The sequence below is a fragment of the Rhinopithecus bieti genome, unplaced genomic scaffold, assembly GCF_001698545.2.
Source record: "Rhinopithecus bieti isolate Rb0 unplaced genomic scaffold, ASM169854v2 scaffold_33937, whole genome shotgun sequence".
NCBI classification, from domain to species: Eukaryota; Metazoa; Chordata; class Mammalia; order Primates; family Cercopithecidae; genus Rhinopithecus; species Rhinopithecus bieti.
The window spans coordinates 1,002,049-1,012,631 of NW_016814873.1; the positions used below are offsets into that span (position 1 = coordinate 1,002,049).

The following is a 10,583-nucleotide window of genomic DNA, read 5'->3' on the forward strand; positions in this document are numbered from 1 at the left end:
CTACAGGCGCCCGCCACCTCGCCCGGCTAGTTTTTTGTATTTTTTAGTAGAGACGGGGTTTCACTGTGTTAGCCAGGATGGTCTCGATCTCCTAACCCCGTGATCCACCCACCTCAGTCTCCCAAAGTGCTGGGATTACAGGTGTGAGCCACCGCGCCCGGCCAATTCTTCCCAGTTCTAATTAAAGGTACCTTGTTCTGGCCAGGTGCAGTGGCTCACCCTGTAATACCAGCACTTTGAGAGGCCAACGTGGGTGGATCACCTCAGGTCAGGAGTTCAAGACCATCCTGGCTAACACGGTGAAACCCTGTCTCTGCTTAAAATACAGAAAGAAATTAGCCGGGTGTTGTGGTGGGCATCTGTAATCCCAGCTATTTTAAAGGCTGAGGCAGGAGAATCACTTGAACCCGGGAGGTGGAGGCTACAGTGAGCTGAGATTGCGCCATTGCACTCTAGCCTCTGGGCGACAGAGCAAGACTCCATATCAAACAAACAAACATACCTTGCTCTGATTTAAAACTATTTCATTCAAGTAGGGTGCGATGGCTTATGCCTGTAATCCCAGCACTTTGGGAGCCTAAAGTGGGAGGATCACCTGAGGCCAGGAGTTCAAGACCAGCCTGGGCAACGTGAGACCCTCATCTCTACAAAAAGAAAAAAAAAATAGCTGGGCACAGTGGCATGTGCCTGTAGTCCTAGAAAATCAGTGGATTTGCTTGAGGCCAGGAGTTTGAGGCTGCAGTGGGCTATGACTGTGCCACTGTACTCCAGCCTGGGCAAGAGGGTGAGACTCTGTCTCAAAAATAAAACAAAACAACACTAAAAACAAACTATTTCCTCACAAGTGAGATGACTCATGCTAAGATATAATTTGACCCAATGTATACACTGCGAAAGTTTACCTTTTCCACTTTTGCGTATTTTTTTATGTCAATCTCTTTCCGACCATTCTCCTCAAACTGGACCGTCTTGACAGCATCCAGGGCAATGTTGCAAGCCAAAGATGACCACCGACTGATGGCTTTGGTAGTAATGGAGCTGTTGATGATGTTCAGCATCATATCACTGTCATTGATGTCGACTGGGATACTAGAGAAAAGAAAACCAGACAATATGTGAAGAAGGCATCTTAGATATGTAGAGATGTGCCTCATCTATACCTTAGTGACTATAATAATGGACCAAGAGGCAGAGCACGAGGACTTGTTCCTTTGGAGGAAACAAAAAGGACATCAGGAGGTAACCTTTGTCCATTCCTCTACCTTTCAGCAAGATTACAACTCATCTGTAGAAGGTGCCTTAATTCCCTGAGCAACCCTTTACACTTACATACAAAGATTATAGTAAAATAATTTGTTCCTTATCTTCTGCTTCAACCAAGTAAACTTTTCAACTTTTACAACTCAGATCAAGACACTTTTTTTTCTATGAAACTCCATCCTGTAACTAGCCAACTTTAAGAGTTTCATCAATCATTCATTTTGAACAGCAAATTTTATTTTTAACTCATGGTGTGCCACAGTGGTCAAAGATGACCACCAACTGGTCATCTTTGTGTTTTTATGTTACTGTAAACACATTTTATGTATTTTCCATTTTTATATTAATTTCAGTCTCTCCTCACAAAATACTTTCACATAATGCTAAAATCTCTTTTTTGGCCGTGCACGGTGGCTCACACTTTGTAATCGCAGCACTCTGGGAAGCCAAGGCAGGCAGATCACTTGAGGTCAGGAATTCGAGACCAGTCTGGCCAATATGGTGAAACCCCAGCTCTATTAAAAATACAAAAATTAGCCAGGAGTGGTGGCCTGTGCCTGTTGTCCCAGTTACTCTGGAGGCAGAGGTTACAGTGACCGGAGATCGTGTCACTGCACTACAGCCTGGGCGACAGAGATTCCGTCTCAAAAAAAAAAAAAACCCCAAAATAAACCAAATCCCTCTTTTAACAGTTAAAGGCACATAATATACCAATTATTAAATGGTTGAATTATGGACTTTTGGGAAGAAGCAATGACTCCAAAAGTAGTATCTAAGATAAAGGGGGCTGGGTGCCATGCTTCACACCTATAATCCCAACACTTTGGAAGATTGAGGATAGCTTGAGGCCAGGAGTTCAAAACCAACCTGGGCAAAATAGTAAACCTCATCTCTATGAAAAATAAAAAAAATTAGCAGGGCGTGGTGGACACATCTGTAGTCTTAGCTACTTGGGAGGCTGGGGCAGGACTGCTTGAGTCCAGGAGCTGGAGGCTGCAGTAAGCTGTGATTGCACCACTGCACTCCAGCTTAGGCAACAGAGTGAGACCATATCTCTAAAAAATAAATTTTTGGGGATGCCGAGGTGGGTGGATCAACTGAGGTCAGGAGTTGAGACCAGACTGACCAATATGGTGAAACCCCATCTCTACTAAAAATACCAAAATTAGCTACGTATGGTGGTATGCGCCTGTAGTCCCAGCTACTTGGGAGGCTGAGACAGGAGAACTGCTTGAACCCAGGAGGCAGAGGTTGCAATGAGCCAACATTGTGCCACTGTACTCCAGCCTGGGCAACAGAGCAAGACTCCCCACTCCCCCCCAAAAAATGTTTTTACATAAGACTAAAGTGTTCTAGGTAGGCAGCTATTACTTGATTAAAAATATATATATATTTCGGGCCAGGCACGGTGGCTCATGCCTGTAATCCCAGCACTTTGGGAGGCCAAGGCAGGCAGTGGGAGGATCACCTGAGGTCAGGAGTTTGAGACCAGCCTGACCAACTTGGAAAAAAACCCCATCTCTACTAAAATTACATTAGCCAGGCCTAGTGGCACATGCCTATAATCCCAGCTACTCAGGAGGCTGAGGCAGGAAAATTGCTTGAAGCCAGAGGGCAGAGGTTGAGGTGAGCCGAGATCCAGCCACTGCATTCCGGCCTGGGAAATAAGAGTGAAACTCCATCTCAAAACAAAACAAAACAAAAAAAGCTTTCTAAGGGTGCAGCTCCACACAATAAAATCTTTAGGTACCTCTACATTCTCACAGAGCTTATTGCATAAAAATAATTAAACACTTCATTCCTCAAGTGTGCCATACAGATATTACTGTACAACTTGTTTAAGAGCAGGCAGTATATGGCTGGGCACGGTGGCTCACATCTGTAATCCCAGCACTTTGGGAGGTCAAGACAGGTGGATCACCTGAGGTCGGGAGTTCGAGACCAGCCTGACCAGCATGGAGAAACCCCGTCTCTACTAAAAATACAAAATTAGCTGGACGTGGAGGCGCATGCCTGTAATCCCAGCTACTTAAGAGGCTGAGACAGGAGAATCGCTTGAACCCGGGGAGGCAGAGGTTGCGGTGAGCCAAGATCGCGCCATTGCACTCCAGACTAGGTAACAAGAGCAAAAACTCCATCTTAGGAAAAAAAAAAAAAAAAAAAAGAGCAGACAGTATAATATAAACCTCACCAAACTACTAAACACTTATGCATCTAGTGACTCAACCATATGAGTAGAACATTTAAATAAAGAAAAGAAAAAAAAACCAAACTATTTCCAGTCAGGCATGGAAAAAAGAATACATTATAGATTTTTATTTTTTTTTTGAGACAAGAGTTTTGCTGTTTGCCTAGGCTGGAGTGCAATGGCGCGATCTTGGCTCACCACAACCTCCGCCTCCCGGGTTCAAGTGATTCTCCTGCTTCAGCCTCCTGAGTAGCTGGGATTACAGGCGCATGCAACCACGCCTGGCTATTTTTTGCATTTTTAGTAGAAATGAGGTTTCACCATGTTGGCCAGGCTGGTCTTGAAATCCTTACCTCAGGTGATCCACCCACCTTGGTCTCCCAAAGTGCTAGGATTACAGGCGTGAGCCACCGCGCCCAGTCCAGGTCTTACTTTTTATTTTCTTGAGACAGTCTCACTCTGTCGCCTGGGCTGGAGTACAGTGGCACAATCTCAGCTCACTGCAACCTCCTGGGTCCAAGCGACTCTCCTGCCTCAGCCTCCAGAGTAGCTGGGATTACAGGCGCCTGCCACTACGTCCAGCTAATTTTCTCTACTTTTAGTAGAGACGAAGTTTCACCATGTTGGCCAGGTTGGTCTCTAACTCCTGACCTCGTGATCCGCCCACCTCGGCCAAAGTGCTGGGATTACAGGCATGAGCCACTGGGCCCTGCCAAGTTTTACTTTTTAAACAAAAACGTTTATTCAAGACCTGCTCTACCTGACTCCGCACGATGTTAAACCTTAACTAAAATTCCCTGAAGCTAGAGGTAATATATGCTTTTTTTTTTTCTTCTGAGACGGAGTTTCACTCTTATTGCCTAGGCTGGAGTGCAATGGAGAGATCTTGGCTCACTGCAACCTCTGCCTCCTGGATTCAAGCAATTTTCCTGCCTCATCCTCCCAAGTAGCTGGGATCATAGGTGTGCGCCACCCATACCCGGCTAATTTTTTTTTTTTTTGAGACAAAGTCTTGCTCTGTCACCAGGCTGGAGTACAATGGGGCTCTCTCGGCTCACTGCAACCTCTGACTCCTGAGTTCAGGAGATTCTCCTGCCTCAGCCTCCTAAGTAGCTGGGACTACAGACATGCGCCACCATGCCCAACTAATTTTTTGTATTTTTAATACAGACAAGGTTTCACCATGTTGGCCAGGAAGGTTTCAACCTCCTGATCTCATGATCCGCCCACCTAGGCCTCCCAAAGTGCTGGAATGACAGGCATGAGCCACCAAGTCTGGCCAGGCCTCTCATATTTGATACTACCTATTTCTTGCCCCCAAGATACCTGATTTTCTTTAGGGTGCTGATCATATCATCCAATGCCTTGCGGTAAGCACTGATCACCACTGTTGGGTGCATCTGCTGCTCCAGGAAGTGCTCAGCTACAGATAGCATTTCCCCGCTGAAAAGATAAAAGCACCACAGTAATATTTAAAAGTATCTGGATATCAAGGCAAGTAACTTCATTATTCTTCCAAAAAATACTCTCCTAAATCAGACTCTCCCAAAAGATATGACATTTGGCCATTCATACTATTCCAAATTTTACACTTTGTATAAGACAGGGCAATTCATACAGAAAACATCCTTGCTGTCCATTTTTTAAAAGATCAGGCTGGGCATGGTGGCTTATACCTGTAATCCCAAAAATTCAAGATCAGCCTCGGCAACATAGTGAGACCCTGTCTTTACAAAAAAAATTAAAATTTAGCTTAGTGTGGTGGTACAAGCCTGAGGTCCCAGCTACTCAGGAGGCTGAGGTTAAGAGAACCACTTGAGCTTGGGAGGATGAGAGTGCAATGAGCCTTGACTGCACCACTGCACTGGGTGACAGAGTGAGACCCTATCTCAATAAATAAAATGATGAAAGAATGATTTCAGGGCTTACTTACTCTCTTGATCTTTTTGGTTTTTTTTTGAGGAGTCTCGCTCTGTCACCCTGGCCAGAGTGCGGTGGCACAGTCTCTGCACACTGCAACCTCTGCCTCCCAGGTTCAAGCGATTTTCCCGCCTTAGCCTCCCAAGTAGCTGGGATTACAGGCATGCACCACCACACCCAGCTAACTTTTGTACTTTTAGTAGAGATGGGTTTTACTATGTTGGTTGGCCAGGCTGGTCTTGAACCAGGTGATCTGTCCACCTCGGTCTCCCAAAGTGCTGGGATTACAGGCGTGAGCTACCATACCTGGCCTACTCTTGATCTTTCTAAAAAAAAATTTCCCTAAAGGCAATAAAATAAAGAAAAATGCACAAAAGAAAAACTGACTTGTTTATTAGTACCTTAATACCTTAGGATCTAGTTAAACTGCTGGAACTAAAAACAAAACAAGGCCGGGTGCGGTGGCTCAAGCCTGTAATCACAGCACTTTGGGAGGCCGAGACGGGTGGATCACGAGGTCAGGAGATCGAGACCATCCTGGCTAACACGGTGAAACCCCCGTCTCTACCAAAAAATACAAAAAACTAGCCGGACGAAGTGGCGGGCGCCTGTAGTCCTGGCTACTCAGGAGGCTGAGGCAGGAGAATGGCGTGAACCCAGGAGGCGGAGTTTGCAGTGAGCCAAGATCCGGCCACTGCACTCCAGCCTGGGCGACACAGCGAGACTCCACCTCAAAAAAAAAAAAAACAACAAAAACCAACAAAACACACAAAAACTTACATTTGAAAGAATATTCAGGGCTGGATGCAGTGGCTCACACCTGTAATCCCAGCACTTTGGGAGGCTAGGGTGAGTGGATCACCTGAGCCCTGAAGTTTTTAGACCAGCCTGAGCAACATAGCAAAACCCTGTCTCTACAAAAAAAATTCAATTAGCCAGGTATGGTGGCATGTGCCTGTAGCTACTTGGGAAGCTGGGCTCACTGATCCCAGAAGGTCAAGGCTGCAGTGAGCCGTGATCACACTACTTCACTCCAGCCTGGGCAATAGAGCAAGATTCTGTTTCAAAAAAATAAAAAGTTAAAATTTAAAAATGTGCACAATTAAGGTTGGGTGTGGTGGCTGACATCTGTAATCCTAGCACTTTGGGAGGCCAAGGCAGATGGATTACCTGAGGTCAGGAGTTCGTGACCAGCCTGGCCAACATGGTGAAACCCTGTCTCTACTAAAAATACAAAAATTAGCCAGGCATGATAGCACGTGCCTGTATTCCCAGCTACTTGGGAGGCTGAGGCAGGAGAATCGCTTGAACCAGGGAGGTGGAGGCTGCAGGGAGCCAAGATCATGACATTGCACTCCAGCCTAGGTGACAAAGTGAGACTCCATCTCAAAAAAAAAAAAAAAGAAAATGTATACAATTTACCTCCTAGATGAGGGATTATTGGTAAAACATCTCCTTCTTTTAAAATTTGTCTTTACCCCATGCCTTGTAATCCCAGACTTTGGGAAGCCGAGGCAGGCATATTGCTTGAGGCCAGGAGTTTTGACACCAGCCTGGACAACATGGTGAAACTGTCTCTACCAAAAATACAAAAATTAGCCAGGTGTGTTGGCGGGTGTCTGTAATCCCAGCTAGTTGGGAGGTTGAGGCATAAGAATTGCTTGAATCTGGGAGGCAGAGGTTGCAGTGAGTGGAGGCTGTGCCCAGGCACCCCAGCCTGGGTGACAGAGTAAGACTCTGTCTCAAAATGAATAAATTTATCTTTACTTTCTAATAGACACACACAAAATAACACATACACAGATATAAACGCACACACAAAAAAGCCTGTTTCTAGAAAAAGTGTAAAGAGAGTATTGTAAATATTCTTTTTGTCAAAAGCCTTTCGCACAAATTGCTTGTACTACCTGCTTATTGGCAGGTAAAATAAGCTTTTAGAAATGTACATAATAGCCGGGCGCGGTGGCTCAAGCCTGTAATCCCAGCACTTTGGGAGGCCAAGACGGGCGGATCACGAGGTCAGGAGATCGAGACCATCCTGGCTAACACAGTGAAACCCCGTCTCTACTAAAAAATGCAAAACCTAGCTGGGCGAGGTGGCGGGCGCCTGTAGTCCCAGCTACTCGGGAGGCTGAGGCAGGAGAATGGCGTAAACCCGGGAGGTGCAGCTTGCAGTGAGCCGAGATCCGGCCACTGCACTCCAGCCCGGGCAACACAGCGAGACTCCGTCTCAAAAAAAAAAAAAAAAAAAAAAAAAAAAGAAATGTACATAATATGTTATTCATTAGTATGTGCTCCAGTGTTTGAATTCAATATATTTTGTTTCAATTCCTAAGTGTCAATCATGTATACTGAAAGAAAAATAATAAAAAAATACATTCATGTACCACTTAATATTTTGGCCAACAATGGACCACATATATGACAGTGGTCCCATAAGATTATAATATCACATTTTTACTGTACCTTTTCTATGTTCCGCTATGCCTATTATACAAATACCACCGTATTATAACTATATTCAGTACAGTAATATGTTATACAGCTTTGTGGCCTAGAAGCAATAGGCTATACCATACAGCCTAAGTATATAGTAGGCTGTACCACCCAGGTTTGTAAAGTGCACTCCATGAAGTCTGCATAGTAATGAGACTGTCTAATAACACATTTGTCTCAGAACGTATCCCCATCTTTTTTTTTTTTTTTTTTTTGAGACAGAATCTCGCTCTGTCGCCAGGCTGGAGTGCAGTGGTGGGATCTGGGCTCACTGCAACCTCCGCCTCCCAGGTTCAAGTGATACTCCTGACTTGGCCTCCCGAGTAGCTGGGACTACAGGCGCGCACCACTACACCCAGCTTATTTTTTCTATTTTTAGTAAAGACGGTGTTTCACCATGTTGGCCAGGATGGTCTCGAACTCCAGACCTTGTGATCCGCCTGCCTTGGCCTCCAATAGTGCTGGGATTACAGATGTGAGCCACCGCGCCCGGCCCATATACCCATCATTAAGCAGCATATTATTGCATTTTAAAAGATGGCTGAGAGGCTGGGCATGGTGGCTCACGCCTGTAATCCCAGCACTTTGGGAGGCTGAGGCAGGAGGATCACCTGAAGTCAGGAGTTTGAGACCAGCCTGGCTAACATGGTGAAACCCTGTCTCTACTAAAAATACAAAAATTAGCCTGGCACGGTGGTGGGCACCTGTAATCCCAGCTAACAGAAAGGCTGAGGCAGGAGAATCACTTGAACCCTGGAGGTGGAGGCTGCAGTGAGCCAAGACTGTGCCACTGCACTCCAGCCTAGGTGACTCTGTCTCAAAAATAAATAAATAAATAAGTAAATTCAATTTGAAAAATCAGCTAGGCTTAGCCAGACATGGTGGCTCACAGCCTGTAATCCCAGCAATTTGGGAGGCTGAGGCAGGTAGATCATGAGGTCAGGAGTTCAAGACCAGCTGGCCAACATGGTGAAACCCCGTCACTACTAAAAATACAAAAATTAGCTGGGCACGGTGGTGGGCATCTGTAATCCCATCTACTCGGGAGGCTGAGGCAGGAGAATCACTTGAACCCAGGATCAGAGGCTGCAGTGAGTTGAGATTGCATAACTACACTCCAGCCTGAGTGACAGAGCAAGATTCCATCTCAAAAAAAAAACACTTCGGAGGCTGAGGCAGGAGATCGCTTGAGCCCAGGAGTTTGAGGCAAGCCTGGGCAACATGAGACCCCATCTCTACGAAAAATAAATAATAATTTTGATTAAGAACTTTATTTTTAGGTATGTGGGCCAACACTATAAAGTAGCATCCCTTGGCTGGGCGCAGTGGAGCACACCTGTAATCCCAGTACTTTGGGAGGCCAAGGTTGGCAGATCACCTGAGCTCAGGAGTCTGAGATCAGTTCGGCCAGCATGGTGAAACCCTGTCTCTACTAAAAATACAGAAATGAGCCAGGTGTGGTGGCACATGCCTGTATTCCCAGCTACTAGGGAAGCTGAGGCAGGAGAATCACTTGAACCTGGGAGGCGGAGGCTGCAGTGAACTGAGATTGTGCCAATGCACTGCAGCCGGGGTGACAGAGCAAGACTCTGTCTCAAAAAAAAAAAAAAAAAAGGAAAAAGAAAAAAAGAGACATGGTCTTGCTTTGCTGCTCAGGTTGCAGTGCAGTGGCACGAACACAGCTCACTGCAGCCTCAACCTCCTGCCTCACCGACCTCAGTATCCCCAACAGCTGGGACTACGGGTGTGTGCCACCACATCCAGCTGATTTTTAAATTTTTTTATAGCAATGCGGTCTCTCCATGTTGCCCAGGCTGGTCTCAAACTCCTGACCTCGTGATCCGCCCACCTTGGCCTCCCAAAGGGCTGGGATTACAGGCGTCAGCCACCACACTTGGTTGCAATCAGATTTTTTAAAACCAGTGTTTCTAGCATAAAAATTTTACTATCATCTTGATATTTACACAATAAAGGCAATAGGCCAAGATTTGAAAAATAATTCTTTATGATCCTATAAGAAGTAGAAAGATCAGTCTTTAAACATACATAGCCCAGGGTCATTATCCTAAAGATTTCATTTCTTATTATTTGCAACCCCCAAATCAATATTCATGACACTTTCATAGTCATTCATGGAAATTCACAGGATGGCAAAAAATCTGAGTCACCCAACGACATTCCTAGGTGAGGTCAAACAAGGCCTTTAGCTCTCACACTGTAAAAAAAGTGTCCTTTATGCAGTATATTTAAGGTTATGTTTTTCACATTTTTCTTGATGATTTCGGTATTTATAATGGCTCACAAGTGTAGTGCTTAACTGCTATCTAATGCTTCTATGTGCGAGAAGGCTGTGATGTGCCTTACAGAGAAAATACATGTTAGGTGAGCTTTGTCCAGGCACGAGTTATATTGCTATGGGCTATGAGTTCAATGCTAATAAATCAACTGTAAGGCCGGGCGCGGAGGCTCACGCCTGTAATCCCAGCACTTTGGGAGGCCGAGGCGGGCGGATCACAAGGTCAGGAGATCGAGACCATGGTGAAACCCCGTCTCTACTAAAAATACAAAAAAAAAAAAATTAGCCGGGCGCGGTGGCGGGCGCCTGTAGTCCCAGCTACTCAGGAGGCTGAGGCAGGAGAATGGCGTGAACCCGGGAGGCGGAGCTTGCAGTGAGCCGAGATCGCGCCACTGCACTCCAGCCTGGGCGAAAGAGCGAGAC

At 45.7% G+C, this 10,583-nt stretch overlaps 1 protein-coding gene across 2 annotated transcripts in view; it reads right to left on the bottom strand.

The window, feature by feature from the left end:
- The window catches only part of CCT3 (chaperonin containing TCP1 subunit 3), a 26,474-nt gene that overhangs the window by 11,142 nt on the left and 4,749 nt on the right, over positions 1 to 10,583 (bottom strand). Inside the window, exons 5-6 of one of the 2 annotated variants that reach the window (XM_017852459.1) lie at positions 4,775 to 4,891; positions 903 to 1,089 (exon numbers count right to left, since the gene is read on the bottom strand). In XM_017852459.1, the coding sequence (XP_017707948.1) occupies positions 903 to 1,089; positions 4,775 to 4,884 (297 nt within the window). In that variant the 5' untranslated portion in view covers positions 4,885 to 4,891. Of the gene's footprint in view, positions 1 to 902; positions 1,090 to 4,774; positions 4,896 to 10,583 lie in introns of both variants that reach the window. The other variant, XM_017852460.1, reaches the window with a different exon arrangement.